The sequence below is a fragment of the Athene cunicularia genome (assembly GCF_003259725.1).
Source record: "Athene cunicularia isolate RWA chromosome 13 unlocalized genomic scaffold, athCun1 chr13_part1, whole genome shotgun sequence".
Taxonomy (NCBI): Eukaryota; Metazoa; Chordata; class Aves; order Strigiformes; family Strigidae; genus Athene; species Athene cunicularia.
The window spans coordinates 6,068,820-6,095,120 of record NW_020799117.1 but is presented as its reverse complement, the minus strand read 5'-3'; the positions used below and the strand labels follow the sequence as shown (position 1 = coordinate 6,095,120).

Genomic DNA, 26,301 nt, shown 5'->3' with positions numbered 1-26,301 from the left:
CTGGGGTTTCTCTGAAATTACCCACTTGAACACCCTTTGACATGTGCTCTCAGAACTTTCCTCTGTGTGCCACAAGGAAACCAAAGCAAGGAGCAAGGCGACTGAAAATGTTGCTATTCCTTGGGTTTGTCATGGCTTTAACAGGCCATCAGCACCAGAGCTTTCAGTTCTTTTTTACTTGACTCGGGTTCCCTGCTGCTCATTCCAGTGATCACACACCTAAACATCTGGAGCTAGAGGGAGATGCAGAATATTGCTTGTAAAATTAATGCCAGCAGCTGACTCTCCTTTTACAAGTCTTTAGCAAAGAAGAGCTGCCATGCAACTTATTTTTTGCTGTGTGCTTTGGTCACAGAGAACCAGGTCATATTTCTGTATGACCTGGAAACCCAAATTAAAATGAAAAATGGGAGTAGCTTTTTGATTGTAGTTCTGCAACTTGAACTCCAGCCCTCTCACCGATGGGTGCGTGCTGGACCACGGCTCCCTAAATCCATTTTTTAAGGATTGTGGAGGTAAGAGTGGTTATGCATGATGGGCATGGCTTTTGCGACTTGAAACCCTTCATTGCGCAGAGGAGAAAGGTTCTCCCTCTTCCATCTGCAGGTGACGTTGTGGACATCTACCAGCGGGAGTTTCTTGCCCTCCGGGACCGACTGCACGCAGCCGAGCAGGAGAGCCTGAAGCGCTCGAAGGAGCTCAACCTGGTCCTGGAGGAGATCAAGAGAGCAATCTCGGAGAAGCAGGCCCTGCGGGATATAAACCGGACCTGGAGCAGCTTATCTGGTGAATAAACAGAGAAGTTGAGGATCTCGGGCTGTTTTGAAGCAGTTGCTAATGAGGAGGTAGAGAGGCGTGCGTGTGTGTGCGTGTGTGCAGGGCTGCGGACAGGACGTGCTCTTCTCTCCCCCGGCGCAAGCAGATTGTAGAGTTCAGAGGGACTTGGGAACTCTTAAACTCCTGTTTAATTAGGGGTGCTTCTGCATCATTAAACAATGAGATTTGCCTCTGCTGAGGCTATTTGCCAATTTGCTTGCTTACAAGTTTGGGGGTTTTGTTTCTTGCAAGTCATACATGCCTTTTCCTATGGCTGTATTGAATCCATATGGAAAATGGGTATCTGAAGAGAGGGGGGGAGGAAGGAGTTAGGCTGGCTGAGCACCCCCTGCCAATTTATTTGTTCGTTTTGTTTTGTTTTTAAGTTTCTCAGTTGAAGAAAATTGGATCTCTACAAAAAGATCCGATTTGACCTTCATTTGATCTTCATTCTCCCTGCTCCTTCCCAAATATTTTGGGACTTCTTTAAGGCCCTCATGGCTCCTGCTGAACTTTAATTGGGTTTGTCGTAGCATGTTAAAGGTTGGCCTGATTTTTTATAACCCAGCAGTAGTCTCGGGTGGCCAGGCTGCTCTAAAAAGGCTTTTCGCCTTGCAGTCTCTTTGTATCTACCATGCCCTCCAATTGATTCCCTTTTCCTTTTTAAGACGAAACCAAGTTAAAACTCTGGAATATCACCAACAAGAATGTGCTGCACCTTCCCACCATCTTCCATCATTTGCCACATTTGCTGTCAAAGGAGAACAGTCTGCAGCCAGCTGTGCATGTGGGACAGGGGCGCACTGGAGGTAAATGGGAATTAGTGCTGCTTCTGGTGCTCTTCCTCACTTTGGTGCCTGTCCCTCCCCTTTCCTCCGGGCCTGGCTGTGGTATGCATATGAACAGGGCTGGAGGAACGGCTGCATGCCTCATGCAAGCTTCCTTGGTGTTGTGACACTTGGGTGGGTAAGCCATGTCACGTCTGCGAGTCTATGGGGGAGTGCTGTCTGTGCTCTTGACTAGCACTAAAATGTTCTTGATGCTTCTGCCAGATGTTTTTTGCTGCTTTCCATCTCCAGAGTGCTCTAGACTTTGCCTGGAAGGTGGTCAGGTGAAAGCATAGTTTTCAGGGCACTTCATGGAGACTCTAACCCATTTTAGGAGACAAATCTCATCTAGAATAGACTTTGGTTACTAGCCAATTCCCCCCCTGCTCCCAGATCCCAACCCAAAGCCAAAGACCTAACCTGACCCTCCTAAACTGAGATGGTTTGGGCCATTGGAAGGGTCTGGAGAAAATTGTGGTCTGGAAGTTGCTGTTCACAGGCTGAAAAGGCCCTTAGGAGGAGGAGAGGGTTTGGGTGTTTCCCTGGACATCAGTCTTTCAGGGAGACAGGAAAGAGCCCATCTGACTGCCATGGGTGCCCTGCCAGCCTAGCGCACTGGGGTGCTGCTGGTTGGTACTGGGCTGGGGGACAGGAGGATGGGAACCCTATGTAGCCCAGGAACCCACCAACCAGCTGGTCACTTCTGGCTTTTAATGACGGAGTGTGGCACCGAGCAGGTGAACCATGAGGCGGTTGTGGGAGTGAAGTGACTTGTCCCAGCACACCCCCTCTCTAAAATCTCTCCATGGCCCTGGGCAGTGTCCGTCGTGATGGGAATCCCCAGCGTGAAGCGGGAGGTGCATTCCTACCTCACCGACACCCTCAACTCCCTCATCTCAGAGCTCACTCAGCAGGAGAAGGAGGACTCCGTCATCGTCGTCCTCATCGCTGAGGTAAGCCTGTTTACACCATTTCCCTGGCCCCCATCCCATCTCAGTCTCTGCCAGAATCGGTGCCACAGGACAGCTGCTCATCTGGAGGCCAACTCTGCCACTTGCTAAGGCAGATAAGCCCAGCCCTTGGGCTGCCATCCAACCAGGATCATCACAGAATCATAGAATCATTGAGGTTGGAAAAGACCTTTAAGATCATCAGGTCTGACTGTAAACCTAACACTGCCAAGTCCACCACTAAATATGTCCCTAACTCTTTTAAATAACTCCAGGGGTGGTGACTCAACCACTTCCCTGGGCAGCCTCTTCCAGTGCTTTATAATCCTTTCAGTGAAGAAATTTTGTCTAATACCCAATCTAAACCTCCCCTGGCACAACTTGAGGCTGATGGCTCTCATCCTGTCACTTGTTACTTGGGAAAAGAGACTGACACCCACCTCATCAGGTGCATCCTGCCCAGAATCAAACACCAGTTGGGCCAGAGAGCATCAGGATGCAAGCAAACGTGCAGCACATGCAGTTGTGTTTCTGATGTAAATTGTGATGGCTCTTGTTGAGTGGTTATTCCCAAAATGTGCTGGAGCAGCCCATGGCCATGTCTAGGGGAACTCTGAGACCTGCTCCTGAAGCAGTTTTCTTTCTCCCCATACCTGTGAGACAGCACTAACGCCCTCTCAAAACCCAGGAGCCCGCTGATTTGGGACTGAGACTAATATGCCTCTTCCTCCTGGTGTCTGGAGCCCAAAATCAGTTGCTGAATCCAAGGGCTAAAAATCCTTGATACATTAATCCTCAGGAGCTGCTTTTATCTATGGGTTTAGATGGTTATTTTTCTCCGTGGCTTTCCCCTCAGGATTATTTTCTTGAGCCTGAAGTGCATTTGTCTTAATTTCCAGAAATCCAGTGAGAAAGATAAACCTCAGTAGCATGTTACTGGGAGGAGAACAAAGATAAATGTCTGAGTTTGATGCCTGTTTACCCACAGTTTGACATTTTGAGTAGCATTTGGCCTTCAGGACTGTGGCTGGTATTTTGTACAAGGAGATGCTGGGCACAGATGGGTGCAGCCAGAAGTGCCCAGGACGGGGTTCGGTCCTGGCTGTCGTTTCCCTTTGAGCCAGAACAAGTTTGATGGCTGTTTTCACAGTGGGTCAGTTAAAGCATGAGAGGTTTTAAGCAACTTGACCAAAACCACTTCTTGTTTTGGACTGTAGTAATATCTCTTTTAGCTGACTTGAAAATAGGGTGCATGCTGTGATGGCAGCTCCTGACTTTCCATGTGCACCATTGGCGAAGGGAACTGAACAACAAATAAATTAATTCTGATACCATGAAGCAGGAGCACACATGCCATATCCCAGTAACAGCAGTGGTAGCTGTTGCAGATCGCTGCCATCACTGTCCTCTCTTGCCAAGCTTGCTCTTGTAGCTACACAACATCCCGCTTCCGTGCAAGTGTCAGCCGCTGCTGTGCCTGCTCTGCCTCTTCCCAGAGAGTTTCTGGGTGTATTGCCCATGGCGTTGCTGCTCCTCAGGCACGGGATAGAGTGAAAATAGTGGAGAGGGTGGTTATGAACCCAGAGCTGGGTAATCTGGAGACTCAGGACAACAGTGGAGCAACTGAATGTCCTTTTTGGGATGGGGACTTCTCATTTCCGAGTGCCACCGCTAGCCACCACGGGTGTGTCCACAGCGGCTGGGCTGCCTGGGAATGCCGGGGCACCTTGGCTGGTGGAGGGGAGCCCCGGGGCGAGCTGCCTGGCTTGGCTGTCACCAACATTTTGGTGGCAGCCAGGCGCTTGGATCGGAGCTGCATGTTTGCTCCCAAAGCCAGGAGCATCTTTCCTGCCTTTGTTTTTTCCGTTGCTGTTTTCTTGGCAGCGTCAGGGTAAGAAATCGGTCCAGCACCGGGAGCCTGAGCCCTGTTTGGGAAAGGGACCTTTTTCCTGTTGAGAAAACCCTGCCTTGTCACCGTTCCAGCATGGGAGCACTGTCCTCAACTTGTGACACACATTCCCAGCATCTCACTTCTCACCTCTGCCTGGCACTGAGCACAGCGACAGCCAGTCCCGGCTTCTGTGATTCTGCGTCTGCAGATCCACCGGGGACACGCGGTTCCATGATCTGTACATCCACCCAAAACAATGTTACCACCAGGAAACAGGCGGAGTTTTTAATCCTGGGTCTCCTGCCCTTTGTTCTTGGATTCTGTTTTCCCGGTCACTGTGCAGATGCCTTCTGGCCGGTGCCTGTCCCCGTGTTTGCACTTATCTTGCCTGCAGATAGCAGCGTGAAGCACTGCTGACCTTGGCCTCCCAACTGTTACGGGTAGTCAGGTTGATTATGGGAACAAACTATTTTTTTTAGGAAGAAAAGCATTGAAATGAACCTGAAATGAAAAATACACGCTTATAAATAGACCCCTCTTTTTCACAAAGGGGTGGAGATCCTTTTCTGCCAAGAGTAATCACTTGGATGAAAGCCAACGTGTTTAGAGGAAAAAAAATAAATAGCCCAGAAGTTAACACTTTATGCAAATGCTTGGTGCTGGCAGGGACAAAAGTGCCAGGAGAGCATGTGGGGAAGACACGCAGGGTCTTGAGTCCTTTGGGGTGGAGTTTGGTGTGTGATGCCTTTGGTTAACACTGACCACAGAAAGAGGGTTCTAGGGGTCTGTCAGAATGGGGAGGGCGGTTAAACTGGATAAAAGGAGACATGAAGGAGACAGCACCCCTGGGGTGTGTTCAAGGTGATTTTTGAGCACAGGGAGCACAGGCTGAGGCTGAAGGATCTAACCCTGTTTATCTTTTGTTTTCAGACAGATCCGCAGTACACAGCTGGAGTGGCAGAAAATATCAAAAACTTGTAAGCACTTCCAAATGACTACGGTGGTATGGTCTGTGCCTGCAGTGAGGCCAGCAAATGGCTTCATTAAGGAAAAAATACACACTTTTCTGCTTCTCTTTTGGGTTTTTTTGTTTGTTTGTTTGTTTGTTTTTCTGGTCCTAAACTCTGGGCTGTCTTTGCCGTTTCCACTTTCTGCTTGTTCTAAAATGCGTCCCATATGTAGCTTCCAGTAGGCGCCTTTGTGCTCGCAGTATTTAACACACACAGTCAGGCCGTTTCATTTTGCTCTTTCTGTCCTGTGGTGTTGTGAGAAGATGGATTATTTAGACTTCCAGCGATCCTGGCAATTGTTTCTGTATCTAGTGCAGCCCTCTACCTGTTCTGCGGAGTCAGAGCAACTGGGCAGCGTGGTAATCACACCCAAATTCTCCTGCCTTATTTTGCTTGAAAAGCTGTGATCCATTTTTCTTCCTGCTCCAGCCTGTTTGTTTTTCCGTTGTTCTAGGCGCTAGTTACATTTGTCTCTCATGCTAGCTGCTATTTATGTCCTGGAGTCTTAGTGGCTTTTGCAGCTTCATCTGTGGCTGTTTAAGCAGAAGCCGGTGATGGATTATTAACCATGAGCCAGTCCCGGCGTTAACAGCATCAGAGCTCGGAGGCAAAAGAAAAAGGTGGTGAGAGAAGAGGCTGTGACTCCCATCCAGCTCCTGCGATTGCACATTTCCAGAGGACCGCCGTCGCCATAAGGAGATGTGAAAGGGCAGCACATCCTCCCGGCGCCCCACGTCCCCGAGCCAATGATGGGAGAGGGGCTGGGACGTGTGCGGGGAGCGTTGTGTTCCCGGGCACTTGCAGAAGAGCTCAAACAGAGCCCTCCATCTTGCTGTGCAGGAGCTGGCAGAGCTCCCCTCCTTCTGCCTGCTGGCAGGAGGACGCACTTATCGGGGGATAATGGACTGATTGTCCGATGGCTCCTGATGAAATTACTGGGCGCTGCCGCAGAGAGTGCCTCTGCGTAGAAGGCTTGAAACTTTAATTGACTTAAATGATTTGATTTCTCGCTGTCCCCCTCTCCAGTGCCTCCTGCCCTTCCCTGATTCACTGAAATTATTTTTCTTCCAAATTGAATTGAGGTGGTGTGGGGCCAGGGCAGGCAGAGCTCATATCGCAGGAGCTGCTTCAGTACAGGTTTTGTCAGCTTAGTGAGAAGCTTCTGTTTCACTGCTGCCTGAGGAGGGGAAGATTTGAAAATGTTAGCTGAAAATCTTTGCAAGTCCCAAGGAGGGAATAAATAAAGGGAAAATGAGAAGTTTTTGGCAATTTCATGGCTTTGTCTCCCTCTGCCCCATCTCCAGTCCTCCAGGCTCTGCACAAACAAAGGAAATCAGCCTTGCACCAAATGTTCTCAAAAAGGCAGTATAAAAATAACTGGTTTTCCCGCTTATCTCTCACAGTTACAGTAATCTCTGGGTATTGCTTGCAAGGCTGTTGTAGGTACCTATTTTTCATATGGGTGACATTTTTTTTCTGTTTGACTCTTTAAAGGGTTCTTAACCACATTATAGCAAAAATAGATGCTGATTTTATCAGTGTAAGGGAACTAGGTAGAATTCCTGCTGGCTGACCTAACTACAGCACAGCAGTGTTTTAAGTAACTTATCAGAAATGCATAACATAATCTCCGCAAAATGGCTTTTAATTACTGATGCATTTGGAAAATCTCTAAATGCCAGTAATACCACCAAGTCCTTTCTTTGGTGCGCCAGTCTGCTGGTCCATTTAATCCTGGAGAGGACGTGGTGCTCACAGCTGGTCTTTCAAGCTGACCTGTGTGTGCGTGCGGGAAGGAGGAGGGATGCTGGGGGAGAGCATGTGAACGTGGAGCTATCAGAGACTGTGGGAGGGAAAGAGCAGCTTTAAAACTCCATGTCAGTCCCTGCTGATACCCTTTGATGAGGCCTGGAAGTGCGTTAGCTGCTGGGGAAGTTTTATCTTAGAGGATGTATTTTTTTGTTTGGTTCTGAGGCTCAGTGTTTACCCAGTAATTTGGTCTATGAAATGGTATGTCAGACGTGGAGGTATTTGTTTACTGCTGCTTTTCTCCCTCAGATTCCCAAAGGAAATACGCTCAGGTCTCCTGGAGGTAATTTCCCCGTCTCCGCATTTCTATCCTGATTTCTCCCACCTACGGGAATCCTTTGGGGACCCCAAGGAAAGAGTCAGGTAAGAATCAATGAAAAACAAGCCAGCCCTGATTTAAGTAACTGCAGCATCTCCCCAGCTGACTCCAGCAGGGAAAGCTCTTCTGCAGGGCCAGGTATGACCCTTAAACTTGCTTTATCCAAGATCTGGAAGGATGTGGCAGGGGAGTATGAACCGGCACCAGCTTTGCAGGGCTTGCCTTGTGCTGTGGCGTTTCCATCACCAAGCGAGGGGCTCATTTTAACCCAAAAGATGTTCATTTTGGAAGTCCCTAAGTTTTCCAGTAACTCTTAGCTGACCAGTTTGAGACCAAAAGAGAGAGGCTGTATGCCGTGCCCCTTCTCCAAGAGCTGCATCACCTTCCTGGCTTTAACCCAGCCTTGGCTGGATCCCCTGAGCAGCCTGGTATTCCAGGAGAGATCAGCACTCCCATTGTGTTTCTCTTTTGCAGGTGGAGGACAAAGCAGAACCTCGACTACTGCTTTTTAATGATGTATGCCCAGTCCAAAGGCATATATTACGTGCAGGTGGGTTTGGTGCTGGGGGTGGAGGGCAGGTGGGTGAACCTGTGAGTTCACTGTGGCTCATACCCAGCTGAGAGAGGGCAAAGAGCATGTCCAGTTGTGTGATGCAGCAGAGTGGGAGTGGGTTTTGACCACATAGGTTCAAAAGCTAGGTTTCTAAGATGCTTTAGACTTGGAGACCTCCCTCCTAGGAAGAGCAGGAATCCTTGTTTCATTTACCTGTTAGATTGGGTGAGAAAAATCTGCTCGGAGCATCTTCCAAAATAAACTAGTCTGTGCCAAGGCTTTTCTCTGGCCTGCCGCATGATTGCTCTGCACCACGAGACTCTTACTGGAACCTGGATGGGTCATTGTCACTGAGTGTCCTTTCCTCTTGCAGCTGGAGGATGATATTGTGGCCAAACCAAACTATCTCAGCACGATGAAGAACTTTGCCTTGCAGCAGCCCTCCGAGGAGTGGATGATCCTGGAGTTTTCTCAGCTGGGGTTTATTGGTAACATTCTCCCTCGCTCACCCCAGTCCCATCAGGTGGTTCTAGCAAGCACTTATGCTCTTGGCCCAATGAGTTGTGCCCATGAGATGGCAAAATACTTGGACTTGATCCCTCCCTATTTTTGCAGTGACCCTTATGTTTCCACAGGGGAGAAAGATCCTCACAGCTGGTACTGCTGATACTCACTTTTATTAAAAATAAACCTGGTCAGTGGCCCAGCCGACAGCCAAACAGCTTAGACATGACCAGTAGCTGTTAGGCTGGATGAGATCTGGAGTTGCCTAAGAGTGTGCAAAAGGAAGTTTACATCAGCACAGAACTATTTTGGGAACAGCAGTACATGGTTGCAGTAGCAGCTTGATCTGTTATTTTGGATACTGGTTTGACTAGCTTAAAACCTGTAGTTTTCTGGGCAGGAAATGGTCTGTCCTGCAGCTGGCTGAATGTTTTTCATCCTTATTTCTCCCAACTGTATGGAAGAGTTTTAGACCTTTTGATACTGTTGTGACCTGTGAGACACTAATGCTTTCTAATTTCTGTGATGAAGATTAAATCCGGAACTGTATTAGCAATGCCAGCAGTACTGGTACATAAAACAGAGCTGCATGCTATTTCCTTTATGTAGAGAGATGGACACATCCAACCTCCACAGCCCAGTCTCCCAAGTTTTTTCTTCCCAGCTCTGATTCTTGACTGCTTCATACCGTAGCTGCTTTCTCTTCTCTCTTTGTGCTGTAGGAAAAATGTTCAAGTCTCTGGATCTGAGCTTGATCGTGGAGTTCATCCTGATGTTCTATAAGGACAAACCCATTGACTGGCTGCTGGATCACATCCTTTGGGTGAAAGTCTGCAACCCTGAGAAAGATGCAGTACGTAAACAACTTCTGTTGAAAGAAAACCTTCTGTTGTGTGGGGGCAAATTATGCTTGGTCTGTGTCTCCGGAGGATCTTTTCTGTGAGCTCTGGTGCTAAGTGACTTTGCACTGAACCATGGTATCCCTGTGGAGTGTGCCACGGGGTGTCCTTGTGGATTGTGTAAGCAAAGACCTGGGAGTTCAGGCTTTTATACTCTGCAGCTGCAAAAAAAGGCATTATTTCTGCATCTAAGCACTAACAGGGTATTCCTCCTCCAGTCCTCGAGGAGAGTAGCCGTTCCCTATTCTTCTGTGCTGTTTTTCATTCCGGCATGCTTCTCTCCCTGAAGCCATTCCCCGCTCGCTGACTATAACCCCAGAATAACCCTTTGGCTCTGGGCTCGTGTGCCGTACCCGCCCGGAGCACACATGCCGGCTGCCCAGAGAGCTCACCCCAGATGACCCACGAGCAAGCCCGCCACACACAGTGTGCCAAAATGAATCCAGAGCACGCAGAGCTCTTGTCGGGGTTTCTAGGAGGGCGCAGAGAGGTGCAATGGGCTCCGTTTTCATGCTGCCATCTCATTTGTGGAGCCGTGCCTGCACAGATCCTTGCAGACAGCAGCGCAGAAGCCCCTGTGCCCTGCGGAGGTTGTGTTTGACTCCCGTTGGCAGCAGCAGCGGGGGGCTCGAGCGAGTGGGAAGGGCAGAGGAGGAGTGTGTGTGACAGCAAATGCAAGATGAGCTCACCGCCAGATACTCTTCTATCTCCTCTCTGAACATATTGTATTTACTCATACGCTCGCTCGCCCTCCTCCCCCGGCGGAGAATGAGCAGCGGAGTCCCCGTGCAGAGCTTGAAGCCAGTCGCTCAGGACAGACCTCATGGCCACAACTACTTTGTGGCGGCAAATGCCAGCGCAAGTGGTGACACTGGGGATAAATACTGTATTTATGTGTTGGGGGGACAGGGCATCCTCAGGGCTCTGCAGAATTGGGGCAAGGATGTGGTTTAATTTGGCCAGATCCCTGGCAGAGGCCGTGACGTTGGCTCCAGTCCCCCACGAGCAGCAGGACCAGACTCAGTTGATGTCCGTCGTGTCGTGGTGGTTCAAACCGCGTGCTCAGGTGTGACAGAACAGTCCCCAGGCCTGTCCGGCAGCCCCCGGGGTCATCACAGCGAAGCCAGGGAGGCAGAATGCTGGGATGGAGCTGGGAACGGTGCAGCGGTGCTGCTGTCTGTGCCCCCCACCCCCCCTTCAGCTTGAACGTTGATTAAATGCAGATCTTGCTGCGCAGGATCATCTTCTCTTTAGCTCATCTTCACTCATCTTCTCCTACCTGGCAGAGCCAAGGTTTTCCCAGGGGAACCTGCAAACCTCTTAAATGTGTTTCCTTTTTAAAAATTAACCTACTTTCCATGTGGATTTCTGGCTCCTTTCCCCCACTGTTTGCATGATTAACTCTGCACACCGCCCTTTCAAACATGACTTTCCCTTGTAAATCCCACTGTGCAGAATCAAATTGGTAGCGGGGAGGATTTGTCTTTCTGATTGAAAGTTTGTTTGACCTGAGCTTTTGGTAAGTGCTTTGCCTGCTCTGGATATATTCTGCTCTTTCTTTTTTAACTAATTTTAGATTTACCTGGGGTAGAGCTGTGTGAAAGGATGACCTTCTTACCACCAACTGAGCCATTCCCCCTCCTGGCTTGAGCGAGACAACTCTGCTTTCAGCAAGTGCTTCTTTAGCAGAAGGGGAAAAGGGGAGAAAGAGAAATTGGGAGATGCTGTAGCTCCCTCCATTCCCCTTCTTCCTCCCCTCCCCATCCAGAGTGAGATCAGACTGGATGGGGTTGCATCTAGGGTTGCTGGCAATGAGTTGGGTCTCTCCCATTAGCCTGGCTAGTTTTAATTTTCTAATGTAACATGAGCTGGATTAGGGGATTATCTCCTCTGTAGCTTGCAGGGGTCATGCCTGGAATTTCCCAGCTCCCGGCATGGTGGCCCGTGCAGGCAGCCCGTGGTGGGGGCTCGGTGTGGCTGCCTTTCCCCTGGTGCCATGCAGCCGGTGATGCAGCGCCCGGCAGCGGGATTTCTGCTGGGGCTTCTCTTGGGTGGGAGGCTGCAAGAGCAGATGGTGGTAGGGATGTGCGTGCATTTCTTTTCTTGGATAAAGCAAAAGTCAGGAAACAAATACCCTCTCCTTCCATTTTTTAACCCTGTATTTTTGTCCTGCTCCCTCAAACTGAGAGAAACTACTTTTAAAATGTGAGTTCTTGTCTCCATGCTCTCAGTGTTTTTCTCTTTTGTCCTTTATTCCTTCTCCATCATCTCTCTACTGCCACCCCATTGAAAATCACTGCCTGGGTCAGAGTTGCATCCCCAAGTTTATTTACATGTTGAGATGGGCATGAAATGGCCAAACAGCTTTGATACTGGCGTGTGCCATACAAACTGAAAACTCTGCCCATCTGAAAAGAGCCCGCACTTGCTGCCTGTTCACTTGGGCAGTCCCAGGACTTACTGTATCTTCAGACATCAGTGATTCCAAGCTCTGAGTTGTAGGAAAAAGGCTTTCCCCATAAGCCAGGGACAAAAGAAACTAAATTCTCTGGCTGTGCCTACCTGACAGCGCAGAGGTTTGCTCAGTGTTTGCTAAGCTGTGCTTGGCATGGAGAAGTTTGGCACTTGAACCTGGGCACTCTGGCTGCCCAGCAGAGAGTAAGAGAACGGCCAGGAGTCACCATCAGGTTCCTCCAGATTGTGGTTAAAAGCCCTCTTGCCAAATTAAAGCCAAAATAACACAGAAGGGCATAGAGGTGGAGGGGCGGGGATGTTTATCACTCCTCGTGCCCTTGTCCATCCCTCTTGCAGGTCGCAGTGGACCGCAGAGGTTTAACCATGGGGCTCTGCGGGATTGTCTCGTTTCAGAAGCACTGCGACAGGCAGAAGGCAAACCTGAGGATCCGCTTCAAGCCCTCACTCTTCCAGCATGTGGGAACCCACTCCTCCTTGGCTGGGAAGATACAGAAGCTGAAGGTGGGTACTCCCTGCCTGTCCAAGCCACAGATGATCTTTCTGCCAGGCCTGGCCTGCAGGCCCCCCAGGACTGGCTGCTTTTGGGGTGGGAACATCAGTGACAGCAACTGGTGGGACAGGGGCAGCTGGATTTCTGCACAGTGGTTGTGTTTTATTCTGAATTACAGTCTGCTCATGAGATTCTATTTCTCAGAATGACATGTACCAAGAGTCACTGCAAGCTTTTAAGCCTTGGTACTGGTCCTGGCTGCCCATCCTGAGTGTTGAGCCATGGTCTGGGCAAAGTGACTTTGAAGCATTTATTGAAAAGAGAGATGACTCCTGGGTTGGTCTGACTTCCTTCCCACCCATTCTTCCTTCCTGGGATTTGCTGATAGGCAAACTAGAGCTTGCTGTGTACAATCATAAATTATTTCTGTGCGTTTAAACATCAACAAAATGAAGCTTCCCAAAGCTGTATGTGCAGGACACATACAGACACATCCCTGGGCAGTGCTCAGTCCTGTGCCTGTCCGATCCCCAGGTAAATGGATGGTGTAATCCAGTTTGTATCACAGTGCAGCACCTGTCGGGCTGTGTAATCCAGTCATTTTATGGTATCATCAGCCTCCCAGCCACCTTCTTCTGAGGTGTAAGGACTGTTTGCAGGCACGTGTGTTTAGGGATGCTTGGACAATGAAAGGCTCTTTGGTGCTGGGTCAGAGCGCAGAGCAGTGGTGCTTCTCTGTGCTGCCTCTCCTGAAGTTGTGTCCTCCTGGGATCCAGCCACACACTGCCCAGTCTGGTGCCTTCCCCAGATCACTTCCAATCCTCATCCTTCTTCACCATGCACATCAAGAGCTTTTAATTTGCAGTGCCTTGTTGCTGGGACCCCTGTTCCTCACAATCAAGAGCAGCTTATAACCATTTTCTGCCCTTTTACTTTGCACCCCCCAAGGACAAGGATTTTGGCAAGCAGGCCCTGCGGAAAGAGCACGTCAACCCTCCTGCGGAGGTGAGCACCAGCCTGAAAACCTACCAGCACTTCACCTTGGAGAAAGCTTACCTGCGGGAGGACTTCTTCTGGGCCTTCACTCCCACTGCTGGGGACTTCATCAGATTCAGATTCTTCAAGCCACTCCGCATCGAAAGGCCAGTGCTTGGTGGGGGATGGCAGGGGGAGATGTGGGGACACCTTGGGGCACGCAGAAACACTTCCCTTTTGCTCTTCTGGCTCACGTTGAATTTCTTGCCCAACTCCTGCTTGGCTGCCCAGGAGGAGGGAGCAGTGCTCTTCCAGGGGGAGGATAATTTGACCCTTTTTTGGTGGGGCCACATTTGCCAGAGCCCTTTGCTTTCTTGTGCTTGTGAGCAATCCATGATGTAGCTCATCTGGCACAGGTGGTCTCCCAACCCATGTGCCTGTGGGCTTTTTAAGGTGCCTGTTAGGTTGAGCTGTTTGATGGTTCAGCTGGGGTGAAAGCCATCATGTCCCCCCTCGCTCAGCATGGGTTTCCATGGCTTTGGTCTCTGTCACAGGTTCTTCTTCCGCAGCGGGAACATCGAGCACCCAGAAGACAAACTCTTCAATACGACTGTGGAGGTTTTGCCATTTGACGTAAGTGTTTTATTGAGAATTGAGACGGGGGTGGAGTGGGAAGCAAAAGAGGTTCGAGAGAAGGGAACTACTTAAAGCCATCAGGAAAATCTTTACAAGACTCGAGTGCCTTTGAGAGGTGCTGGCTGGGAGCCAGGGGGGGTCACGCCTGGTGTGGTACCACCTCAGGAGCGGGGATGCTGCACTGAGCAGTCGCTGTGGGAGCTGTTCCTGCCTGCACAGGGGATGCTCACATGGGTGGGATGGCTGCAGAGGAGAGACTGGAGCCAGGCTGGTGCAGTGGAAGCAGCAGCATGAAAGCAGCAAATGTCCTTGTTTTGGGGCGTGAGGCTCAGGGAGCCAGGCAGGGGTATGAGGTGCCAGGGGCTGCTGGTGAAGGCAGCTCCAGGGTTGCTGCTGTTGCTTGAGGCTTTTGTTGCTCCTGCCACTGGCCTTGCACAACGCTCCCCTCTCCTTCCCGCAGAGCCTGCAGTCGGATAAGGAAGCCTTGCAGGAGGGAGGAGGCTCAGTCGTCAAATACCGCAGGACGCCGGATGGCTACATCCAGATAGGTACAGCAGGGTGTGCGGTGGTAAACTGCCCTCTGGGTGTAACAGCCCATGTCCTCACCTTCCAGTGAATCAAGACCCATAGTGCTGTTTGCTTGGCAAAGAGTAATTTCTGTTTGCTGGGAACCAGGTTGGAACAGGATTTAATTGTCACTGTCTCCTCCTCTCCCTTGCCCTCTCTCCCCTCTTAGACCAGGTGTTCTCATCAGGTAGTTTTCAGTCCTACATTTTTGCCTGTCTCTGCTGAGAGCTGGGACCAAATTGTTCAGCTTATCCATTTGCTGAACCTGGTGTTAAAAACCTCCGCTGCAGGCGATTTCACCCTCTCCCTACCGAGCGTGTCTTGGTACTCACACCACTTGCAGCTGGACGTTGTCTCCTGCCACCTGAGCTTGTTTTAGTGCTTGTTCTGCCTTAGGACAAGAACAAGTGATCGTAGCCTACAGGGACCCACTGGTGCATGGTAAATCCCTGGTGTCCCTGCTAAGACTTTTTTTTTTTTTTTTTAATAGACAAAAGAAAAAATTTGCACTGTATCGATGTCCACACTGCTGGCTTTCAGCCCATCCCGTGTCGGGGAGCTGTGGGCAGGGGGCTGCCCTGGTCCCCTCAGAGGGGGGGGCTGGACGCCAGGAGACCGTCCCCATGTCACCCGCCTGTTCTCCCCACCAGGCTCCTTCTCCAAGGGCGTCGCGGAGGGCGAGGTGGACCCGTCCTTCGGGCCGCTGGAGGCCATCAGGCTGTCCATCCAGACCGACTCCCCGGTGTGGATCATCCTGAGCGAGGTAAGCTGGGCTTTGTCAGCAGAGGGACAGCCCTGCCCAGCCCTCGGCCCAGGGCGCTCCCCGTTGCCTCCCCCAGCTAATCTCTGATCCCTGCCCTCTCTTCTTTCAGATTTTTATCAAAAAGGCAGAGTGAAACAGGTGTGAGGAAGGGTGGACACACACGTGGAGTCCCCGTCCTGCTCCCTCCTGTCCCGCTCCCTCCTCCCCGCGGCGCCTCGCCCGGGACAAGGACAGCACAGGCCCGGCTGCCGGGAGGCGGCACATGCCGACAGCCTTGGCACACCGGCTGCCAGGCTGGCACCACCACCCCCAGCCCGTGCTGCGGGGCCAGGACATCGTCTTTTCCAGAAGAAGACCGAAAAGCAAAAACGAACATCCCGTGCAGAGGGCTGGCTTTGCTCCCCTCGGCCCTCGTGGGTGCAGGCTGCCCTGCGTGCCGCTCGGGCCACGCTGACACAGGGGACAGTCTGGGGACGGGATGAGCTTTAGCACGCGTGGGGACGACAAGCACCTTCAGCCCAGTTCAGGGCAATCTCTGGCTGTATCTGGGGACAGAGGTGGGGTTTGGTCACGCTGGGTCCTGCTGGCTGACCCCACAGGCGTGCTGGGATGGAGATGGCCAGGGACCGAGGTCTGCCTTGCCTTTGCCCAGGCAACAGCCCTGGCTACAGCTGAGGATTAGGTGAGGGCAAAGACTGACCCTCCTTCAGCAGAGGAGGAACGAATCCGAAGGGGTTGGAGCTACGAGTATGGCAGGGAAAGCAAAAAAATAAAAATATGCCACACTGTGCCTGCCAGCATTGAACACAGCCCCTTAACTCACGGTGAAGTCTCCAGTGTCTTCATGCCTTGAGATTGAGTGCAGAAACCATCTTTTTGAATAACTGTTTCAGTTATTGATTGGTGTGAATTTTTTGGGAGGAAAAAAAAAAAAAAAGCAGAAGTAGCCCAGTTCAAAAATAGTAGGGATTAGTGTAAATCCCAATGTCTCTTCAGCTATACACTGGAATGCATTATACTACTTTAATGTGCTGTATTTTTTATTATTGGATACATTTGATTTTTCAAGTACATCTCTATATATAAATATATTAAATAATGTGCACTGTAATAAAAGCTAAATTTAAACCTTTGGTGCGGCAGTGAGAGTCACTCGCAGCAGGGAGGCACTTGCTCTGCCCGCCGGTTCCCCTCCTCAGGACGGGTGGGTGTCTGTGGGGGCCTGTACCCGAAATTGAGTCGTTCCTCATCGCTCACCAATACCCAGTACTCCCAAAGCATTGCTTAGAGCAGCCCAGTGGGAGACTGGTTATTTTTTGCCCCAGCGCCACAGGAACCTTCACCAGTTACTAAAAAAAGAAAGGGTGGTCAGGTTTTTCTGTGGCAGGGAGCACAGAAAGCACTTGGACAGCTGTACACCTGAGGGTGCAATTGTGGAACAGTTGTCTTTCCTGCAAAATATGTTGCTTTTTTTTTTTAATACCCATGTACAACTTAGCAAGGAGCTGCCTGCTTGATGCCCACTTTTGTTACCTGCAGACCCCAAGTTTGCAGTGGAGGTTGAAATCCGGACAGAGGGCAAAGTCCTACTGGTGGGTGGGTGGTAACTGAAGTGAGGGCCAAGTCAAGATCATTCAAGCCAATGTCAAACACAGACATTAGCATTTGGATTAAAGTCAGGCTTTTCTCCCCAAATTTGGATAGGGTTTTAGACAAGTTCACCCATCCTTTCAAGTTCATTTTAATTGCAGCAGCTATTCCCGTGCAGCGCAGTCCCCTAACCCTTGGATGTTCTCACGCCCAGTCCTCTAGCACGTTTGACAATCACAGGTTACTTCTACTGAGAAAAGAAATTTATTTTTTGTATATCCAGGTTGTGATTCTTCAACACAAATCATTACAGCAGTAAGGAGGAGTGACAACAGCACACAGGACAATCCGTGCTCTGCAAGGCAGAGCCAAGGGTGTTAGAGCAGGCACTGCTACAAAACCTGGCAGTGAAGCCCATCAGCAGGGGCAGAGGCTGGGCAGCATTTGCTTTCTAGGAGAGAAATTACCTCCGGAGAGTGGCGCTTCATGAGCAGGAGTGCCAGCATCTGCCTCCCTTCAGGGGTAAGCACAGAGCTGGGGCGATGCGTGGTCTCTGACCACGCCATGCGACTCCCTCCCCTCGGGGTGAACAGTGGGGTTTGGGGGACCTGCAGCCCCTCTCACCAGGCGCCGAGCAGCTGGAGGGGCTGTGCCAGCGCTGCCATCCACGCAGAGGAGTGGGGCAGCAGAAAGTGTGCCAGGAGCCCGGCCACCGCCAGCCCCAGCAGCAGCCAGAGCACCCGGGCGCTGGTGTACAGTGGCCCCAACCTGCGCGGAGAGAAAACACTTACCAGACAGCGCCAGCTAACCCGGGGCACGAAGCAGGCTGGCGGGGCTTGGTGTCCCTCAACCGCCTTGGAGACAGCCAGGGAGGAGGTGGCATGGCCATGAGCATGGGGGGGCAGGAGGGGGAGGTGGTGGACATGTGCCTGCAGTCGCACCCATGGGAAGCTGCACCCTACACCCAGCGCCCCGGGTTGGTCTGGGGAGCCCCAGGCGGGTACTGACCGTCCCTGCGCAGCCGCGGTGTATCCCTGGAAGTACTGGAAGCGGGTGTAGAGGTACAGCAGCCCGCAGGCCGCAGCCGTGCCTGCAGGGAGAGGGGAGACCAGTGCTGTGGGGCCGGTGGTCCCCGAACGCTGCCGGAGCCGCGGCCCAGCTCGGCCACCCATGTCCCCGCTTCCCACTGCAGATGAGGCACGGCCACAGGGACTAAAGACAGAGCGACTCAGCTTTAAAACGCTGTGGGAGTTTAAATGGGTTTTCTTCCTTTCCTTTTTGTGAGGGATGAACTTCTGTGCCCCCCCAGGTTGCCCTGGGACCTGGGTTTGCAGTGCTCCCCTCCACGGCCCTTCCTTGCGTCTTCCCTGTGGCGGCAGCCAAATCCCCTCAACCAGCGTGGCACAGGGGGGATGGCGGGTGACTAAGTGTTTGGGTTATGGTTTCTCGTTCTGACGTGGCGATTTGGGTATCGTGTTGCAGCTCTGCTTCAGCTTGCTGCTGCCCTGGCACCTCCTGCCAGCCAGACCTTATCCCAGAGAAGCAGCACGGGGGAAGAGCCGGGCTCCAGGAAAGGAGAGGGTGCCAGTGACACCAAACCTCTGCTCTGGGCAGGAGACTGCCTCGGCTGCTACCAGCGGCTTCGTGCACACTGGAGTTGGGGCGCTCCTCAGTCCATCCTGCCAAAGGGGAGCTTTTCTTTCCCCAAGTAGGACACTCACAGGTACAGAGAGGACATGCCTGAGCTGCAATGGGATTTAAATTGGGGTTTTTTTGTTTGTGCACGTGATTTCGGGTTCTCTCCCATCCCCCTTACCTTGATGGAAGAAGATTCCAGCAACCCAGAGGAGCGAGATGAAGATCGGGAAATACTCTGAGCAATTTGCCCTGGTGAGAACCAGAGATGAGAATTAAAACCGCATCCTCATACATCAGAGATCGGTGAACTGAAGCCAGTGAGGCGAGATGGAAATGCACGTCAGAGCAAACTGAAAGGGTCCGTAAGAGACGTTGCTGTAGTGGGGAGAAAAGGCCTTCTCTGTGACCGAGGACACCATTATCTGTATTTTAGAGAAGAAAAGCACCCAAACAAGGCACAGTGTTCACCTTCCCCACATTCACATGGCCCTGGCTGAGATGGAGATTTGTCTTTGCTGGACCCCCAAGAGGCTCCGTCCTCAGCCCCACACACAGCACCATCACAGACACCCAGTGCAGCTACAGCTTAAGAGCTGCATGGGAAGAGGTTCCTTGTTATTATTTAAGGAGCTTTCTCTTCCCCTTGGGTGAGCACAGCCCAAATTTGGGTGTCACACAAGTCATGCTCCAAGAAGGAGCCCCCTCCCAGATCAAATTCAGCAGAAGGTGATCAGATCTGCAGCCAGGTTTTCCTCCTTCCTTTTTCTTTTAGTGACAAAAATACAGATGTTCTGCAAGAAGAGACAGCCTCAATAGCACAGCGGGAGCTCTGCTATTAAAGACAGTGGTTTTGTTTCTCAACTTCTCCTACATTTTACCTTTCCCTAGGCAATTTAATCTTAAATTTGGCCAAAAATTCACCAAGCCCCAGGGAATGGAGCCAGAATGAGAGCTGGAAAAATTCTGAAGAACCTTATGCTGCAAATGCAGGTTGAGTCTCAGCAAGGGGAGGCTGCCAGGTTTCCATGAGTAATAAATCAATACCTTTTTTCCCCTCTTTTTTTTTTTTTTTTTTTTTTATTCATTTGTATCCTCTTCCACAGGGAAACGAACAAAGGAGGGAAAAAAAACACAAGGAAGAAATACCTTCTCAAACCCGAGTTCACTAAGGTCATTTTCTTCACCGAATATAGCAGAGGGCCTCCCGGCACGTCACAGCCCACAGCACGACTCGGTTAACACACAGCCCAGTATTTAATTAAAAGCCACATCAGCAGCTTCCCAGCTAGCGAAGGCTGATGCCTCCCATGTGGGCTGGCCTTTCACTGCATTGCAAAAGGACCAAAGTGTTTTTGTCACTCCACAAATGTTTCCTGCACACTGGCAAGGAAACGCAGCTGCTTTGCTCAGGATATAATGCCATGCTCGAACTACCCTTCAAACCAGCTCAGGCCAATTCCTTTTTTCTGCTTATGAAACAGAATGACTGAGATGAAAGGCAGGATCTGGTTCTTGCTGGAAGCTGAAGGGATCTGTGGACATTTCCAGTTTAGCTCCAGTGTTGCTCTCTCCATAGGAACAGAGCAAAAAGAAACAGCCCTCAGCATGGGCCTGCAAGTGACAACTTTCATAGTACAAGTTAAAAAAAGGAAAAAAAAAATTAAAACATCCTCGTACCTGGTTCTGCCAGCAAGGCCCTTTCCTTCAATTCAATGGCAAAAATTTACCAGCAAATATTGTTATTAATATAGCTTTAGCTACTTCACAATTTGGAGCCAACTTTAATATTAAAGTTAGTTATTCTAATGCATCAACACTCAGCATCGCTTTCATACGTCCACTAATTTGTAATTTGGCTGCCTTTCACAATGCCAGAAGGAGAATTATTGTGGATGGACAGAAACACTCCAGCCAGACCAAAGTGCTCCAATTCAAAACTTGGACCTCTGCATGCAGAGCGATAGAAAATCTAGTATCAGTAGCAATAAGTGAAAAGGTGAGTTGAGGGTGACTTCAGTCTTTCCTGGTAGTGACACTTGACTCAAGTTATATCTAGAGGGAGTCACCACAAAAAAATCAAAAATCTTACTGAGCTCTGAAGATCCTCTCAAATTCAGGGTGACCTGTTGTGTTGGGAGGGGAGATCTTGTACTTCCGCCGGGCGTAGATCACCTGCATCGCAAAATAGGCTGGAAAACAGAACAACACAGGAATGGTAACGTCCGGCAGTGTTTTATTTAACCAAGCTTTATCTAGCTTGGAATCAAACAAGTGGTTAGAGGAAAAGAGCTGATACTGTCTAGGTTCATAGTCCAGGGCTGTCACGGAAGACCTGGAATAAATGTGCCATTTATTTCACATTTGTACTTTAAATTCAGATTTGGTTATGCTGGCAGAGCTCCTGCGCCGCAGCACGGACGTGCTGGCTGGAGCTTTGCATAGTCTCAGGTGCCACAGCAGAGCCCTGGGTGCTGCTCCCCAGCAGACCAGCACGCCCCAGGCCTGCACGAAGGCTGGCAACGACACTCAAACATCACCGAGTCCATACCCAACACAGAATTATTTTTCATCTTAAATCCTGCACTTTGTATTTAGAGTGTTAGTCCACCCTCAGCCATCTGATGGGAATGATGTGTAACACTTTCTGCTATACCTAGCGGGGGCAAAGCTTTTATACAAGGATGGCTCGATGTCACAGAGCAGCATCCAAATTGTGCAGCACTGGGATATGATTAAGTCCATTGGAGATACTCGTAATCACGGCAACAGAAGGAAATGGGGAAAGGGGTGGTTATTGCTTCTACTTCACCCCTGCGGGGTGGCTTCAAGGCTCAAGCAGTTCGAGGAGGGGACACGCTGCCAATGATAATCAGCCTGTGCCATGTTCAGGCTGAGGTACAGCTTGGTGTCTGCTACATCGCTCCTTTGTACATTTGTAAGGGACATGGAAAGTCACTTCAAAATGATGAAAACCTGTTAACATGAAGATTCAGACTGTTTCACTATTTGATGAAAGTTCTTACTCCCACGGGTGACTGCTAATGTTTCAAGTGTTTATATTTAGGTGCGCTACTACACTGCTGCCTTTATTGAAAATGAGAATTTTTATATAGGAGAAAACTACATTACGAAAACAATTACTTTGGTGGCAGCGGCAACATGCTGCTAAGCAAGTCACTTAGATTAGCAAGGTCCTAATGTAGCAACATTTCCAGAGCAGTGAGCAGAGACATGGAGCCAGGCTGCAAGGACTGCCTCATGGACTGTCTTATTTTAACATTGAAGATAAAAGCAGAGCAGCAGGATAGAGAAGGGAAAGCAGGGACAGATGTGGCAAGATTAAAGAGAAGACAGATCCATGTGTGCCTGCAGAAGAGCATTAGAACATATGTAGAAGAAAAGGGAAATGGAAATATAAATAATCTGATGCTATGTGACCACTATATTACACAAGATATTATTCATTTAAATAGACATTAATTTTAGAAAACATCTGCGTGTTCTAGCGTTTTCCACAGTGCGTGCAGTGACCCATCCCCAAACAAGAGGTGCTGGGAGAGAAAGGTGGGGAGGAACAAGTTTGCTTTTCTCCTGATTCATGTGTAACATGTCGACATGGTCAAGGGTGAGGATGTCACCCTGGCCCCGAGAGCTGGCAGGATGCAACACAGCTCCCCTCCGTGAAACCAGCCCGCTAGGTCTGCACCACGCTCAGCTGGCGATTCCGAGGTGGCTGGCAGAGCTCTGGGAAAGAGATGATGAAACCATGAACCATTCTGTTACCTCCTCTTCAGATCAGATAAACACTTCTCCTACACAACTATTTAATGCTCTCAGGGTCTCCTCCCAGCCACCTCTCAAGAAATGGGCTGTGCTAAAGTGACTGCACTGTGCACAGCTCTGGCTTGTGGCATAAGACTGACTGTGCTGGGCAACTGTCTTCATCCTGCTTGGTGCCATCAGCACCCTGCTTAACATAGCAGGGTAAGAGTAATTTCAGAGCCAATCTCTCCATCAACTCTATGCTTAACATCTTGCTTGCATACAGGGGCAAATAATTGAGACAAGTCCTACAGTGGACCCTATGCACTTAGGGATGGATAATATATGAAACGACCACCCAAGAGGAGCAAGAGCCCTGTGGAGGATGGCTATCGCTGTGCTCCCAACTGGTGTATGGGCGAGGCGTTAATGCTGCAGAATCACCCTCCAAAAGCACTCCCCAGAATGAGGTGTGGAAAAAAGAGCACACTGCTCAAGCTCAAAGAGCTCGAGGTACTCTGCAGAACCTTTCAAACTAGTTTTTTGTGATTCATGTCTCGAGGTTAAACACCTGTGTGGATTACTACATGGCTTGTAGGGGCTGAGCTCTCCTGGTACTTTGCTCCTCAGAGGAAGTATCAGTCAGACCATCATTCTCTATTTGATTATGTCCACAAACTTGTCAAACCGTATTATAGCTGGTATCTGCCACATTTGAGTGCACATGGCAAACAAGCTCTGTGGGGACTGAAGGGCAGTGACACTGCATAACCTTTATTTCCTTTGAAGCCATTAATAAAAAAAAGAGGCGGGGGGGAAGCTGTAGCAGCATTGTTGTGCTCTCTGGTACAGCATCCAACACGGGGCAGGAGCACGTATCTACAGAACACTAAGCTCGGAGCTTTGCTAAACTGAGCATAAGTAAATTAAACCAGGGAAAGTTATTTGAAAGAATGCAGAAACTGTGGGCTTCCAGAACATTAATGAAAAAATAAAAATTAACCAACACTATACTAAGCTCTGCCATTGAATTACATCTACATCATGATGTGATGGAAAAGTGTTTGTACATATAGTGCACGTCTGTGGTTGGGTGCTCTGCCTTCTCAGAACAAATCTCAGATCTGTAAGTCACCTACAGAACGTCCTTTCAAAATACACAAGAAAAGCTATTGTACAGCTCTGAATGAAGTTGGCATGAGCACATAGATTTCATACTATTAGAGAGAAAGAAAACACGTAGTATTTTGTAATTGCTCCTTGGCATCCCATGCAGACACCCTGAAACTAGGCTACTTTATCCGATTTCACATAGATAAGAGGGTGCCAATGCTTGGTGTTTATCTGCTGGCTTCACACCTACGTATGGTTTGCATAGCATGAAAGTAAAATACGTAAGACTGCAACCTTTAAAAAAAAATAATATTTGAAGCTCTCATAAAACAAATATATTTGAGACAGAACTATCTAAGGATTTGCTACTGAGGGTCTCCCAATGGAAAAGGCTTGGCCATGTTTCCAAAACTCAATTTCAAGTTTTCTTCTTGTCTCCTCTTTGCACTCTAAACACTCCTTTCATCCCCACTCAGATTAATAACAAAAAAAAAAAATCGTAAGACAAAAGTATCTTCCATTTATAGCTGTAGGTATTTCTCTGTAAAATGTTTGAGCGGAAATTACTGATAATTCAGAAATCTTGAACTCTGCTCCTCAAGTAGCATATTTGTGTTTTAAATGATGCTTATGTTAAGAGATTTATTATCAGACGGCTAAACATTCCTCTGTCTGCCCAGAGATTCACATCCATTTGTAAGCAGAGGGCAATAGCTCTCTGGTGAATTAATTCAGTAATTAAAAAAACCCCACAAACATAACTTCCCTCATCAAAATGTGGAGATTTTAGTCAGATGTGGGCTCCGTCCCCACCCCAGACAGGGGGAGTGTCCCCTTCTGTGACCCTCCTGAAGCCCAAGGGGGACAGGCCTTTGCCCAAGGGACCCACAGTTAAACACAAGAGTTAGACAGAACTTGGCAATGCTACTGCTTCTTTCTACAGGGTCTAAATAGATGCCTTTCGTTTAAATTATGAGAAGTCGCTGAGTTTCTTTGAAGATGTCTGTGTCTATTTCTGACCAGAAAGGGCTTGCATTAGTTTCCAAATTACTGTGTGCTGTCAACTCATCATCATCTGCTCTGTGCAGCTTAGCTCTAAGAACACATAATGATACCAGTCACAGAGCAGAAATACACGCATGCATGATGCTCTTCTCTCTACCCGTATGATATATGTTTGTGCACCGAACTCTTAATCAGCATATTTACTAACCTGGCAACCTATTTATTCTAGTTACCTCCAGCCACTCTGTTACAAATTGCCTGCTAAAATTCAATAGCAGAAAACATTTTACTTTAAAAACATCGTTGAAAATGTTTTAAGTTTAAAACTTGATTTCCTTCTAGGATGCTGGCTTTGAGCTTTGCGAATCGTTTTTGTCCCTATGAAATAATGAACCTCCTCAGGCATGACACTCCCACTGTGAATGACCAAACATCATTTTACAATGTTGGAAAAGAGCAACTCTCATTCCATGGAGACTCCAAGCAAAATACAGGAACCAAGTTCCACAAAGTTTTATATAATTAGCTTAACAGTACCTTACATTATATAAAGGATATTTACCTTGCTCCAGGACTCCCAAAACTGTGACAGTGGCCAGCAGGTCTATCTGATTTCTCATGTTGCTGACTGTGGACCAAACCCCTAGCTCGGTGAGATGAGTACAGTGATGAGTACAGCTGCTCGCCAGCCCCCTCTCCCAATAACAGAACGTTCATCAACGTGTTTCCTCCACCACACCTTAACTCTCTCCATGCCACACGATTTTCCAAAGCAGCCAGCCATCAGAAAATATCTGCTCCAAAGTGCCTTTTGCTGAACAATCACAGCAAAAATTGTGCATGTGCAAACTGTGGAGTTCTTGCAATTTATAGATTTTTGTACTATGATTGAATTATATATTGCCAGCAACTGAAAGATGGGATTTTTTCCAGCCCTTTAACTGCTAGTTTGAATCAGCTCTAAAGCATCTAAAATGTGTGCGAGGTTGTAAAATTAACAAGAATTTACAAATTAAAAACTTAACCTTCTGCTCTTATTCCAAGTAGTGGAGTTGACCACATGAAAGATTTACTAGGCTTCAAGCTGGAGTAACAAGTCTGTTACTGGATTCTGAATTTTCAAAAAGAACATTCAGATATTTTATCTTATTCATTAATATTGTAAGTTTACCAAATAAGAGTGATTCTTTACTAGCACTCATTCACTTTCTGTAGTTTTCGGATGTTTTAAAAAAAAAATCTGCAGTACAAATCTTCTGGCTAACATACAAAATAAAAGTTCTCAGTTCAGAATAGAAGGCAGCAGAGAATGTAGAAACATGCAGCACCCTCAGAAATGTTAAGCTGACATCAGAATTATGATTGTAAAATGTCAAATTTGAAAGACAGCAATATTTTAGTCCTGAATAACTTTTCTCCCCGCTCCACAAAAGCAAAGTATACATCAGTTCAAAAAGTTATCCCGTTTTGGAGAAACTTTATATGGAAAGATTGCTCTGACATTAAAGTTTTTAAAACCAAAAAGGAGAAAAAGAAAAAAAAGGTATCATTCATTATCAGCTAAGGCTTTCCCTTGATTTTGGTGAAAAGGGGGGGACAGGATCTGGTTGAGCCATCGCATATCTCTCTGTATAGTCACACACACAAAACCTCAGTACAGAATTTGTGCACCATACCAACAAGAAGTGACCAGACCTACAGTTTCTCCT

At 48.8% G+C, this 26,301-nt stretch overlaps 2 protein-coding genes across 4 annotated transcripts; one reads left to right on the top strand and one right to left on the bottom strand.

The window, feature by feature from the left end:
• The first annotated feature begins 488 nt into the window (after positions 1 to 488).
• On the top strand, positions 489 to 16,612 carry MGAT4B (alpha-1,3-mannosyl-glycoprotein 4-beta-N-acetylglucosaminyltransferase B). Its single transcript, XM_026858212.1, has 14 exons — positions 489 to 786; positions 1,485 to 1,625; positions 2,463 to 2,596; positions 5,415 to 5,461; positions 7,553 to 7,666; positions 8,097 to 8,172; positions 8,549 to 8,663; positions 9,402 to 9,532; positions 12,447 to 12,554; positions 13,492 to 13,685; positions 14,073 to 14,151; positions 14,615 to 14,702; positions 15,372 to 15,484; positions 15,594 to 16,612. The coding sequence occupies exons 1-14, from the start codon at positions 528 to 530 to the stop codon at positions 15,615 to 15,617; spliced, it is 1,623 nt and encodes a 540-aa protein (XP_026714013.1). The 5' UTR covers positions 489 to 527; the 3' UTR covers positions 15,618 to 16,612.
• A 635-nt stretch (positions 16,613 to 17,247) lies between these two features.
• On the bottom strand, positions 17,248 to 25,250 carry LTC4S (leukotriene C4 synthase). Of its 3 annotated transcripts, XM_026858215.1 has the most exons (5): positions 25,155 to 25,250; positions 20,802 to 20,901; positions 18,891 to 18,961; positions 18,083 to 18,164; positions 17,248 to 17,842 (listed from the first exon to the last, which is right to left on the bottom strand). In XM_026858215.1, exons 1-5 carry the CDS (start codon positions 25,210 to 25,212, stop codon positions 17,695 to 17,697), a joined length of 459 nt encoding a protein of 152 aa, XP_026714016.1. In that variant the 5' UTR covers positions 25,213 to 25,250; the 3' UTR covers positions 17,248 to 17,694. The 3 variants fall into 3 exon arrangements, with proteins under 3 accessions (XP_026714016.1, XP_026714014.1, XP_026714015.1); XM_026858213.1 differs by having other exon boundaries at positions 17,248 to 18,164; XM_026858214.1 differs by lacking the exons at positions 20,802 to 20,901; positions 25,155 to 25,250 and adding an exon at positions 19,859 to 20,194 and having other exon boundaries at positions 17,248 to 18,164.
• Positions 25,251 to 26,301: the final 1,051 nt, after the last annotated feature.

Coding starts and splice junctions, on each gene's coding strand:
- MGAT4B (XM_026858212.1), top strand. CDS start 528: ATGCATGATGGGCATGGCTTTTGCGACTTGAAACCCTTCATTGCGCAG. Junction 2,597..5,414: donor TCGTCGTCCTCATCGCTGAG/GTAAGCCTGTTT, acceptor TTTTGTTTTCAG/ACAGATCCGCAGTACACAGC. Junction 8,664..9,401: donor TTCTCAGCTGGGGTTTATTG/GTAACATTCTCC, acceptor TTTGTGCTGTAG/GAAAAATGTTCAAGTCTCTG.
- LTC4S (XM_026858213.1), bottom strand. CDS start 25,212: ATGAGAAATCAGATAGACCTGCTGGCCACTGTCACAGTTTTGGGAGTC. Junction 20,902..25,154: donor TTTGGGAGTCCTGGAGCAAG/GTAAATATCCTT, acceptor TCTGTTTTCCAG/CCTATTTTGCGATGCAGGTG. Junction 18,165..18,890: donor TGGAATCTTCTTCCATCAAG/GTAAGGGGGATG, acceptor CTCTCCCTGCAG/GCACGGCTGCGGCCTGCGGG.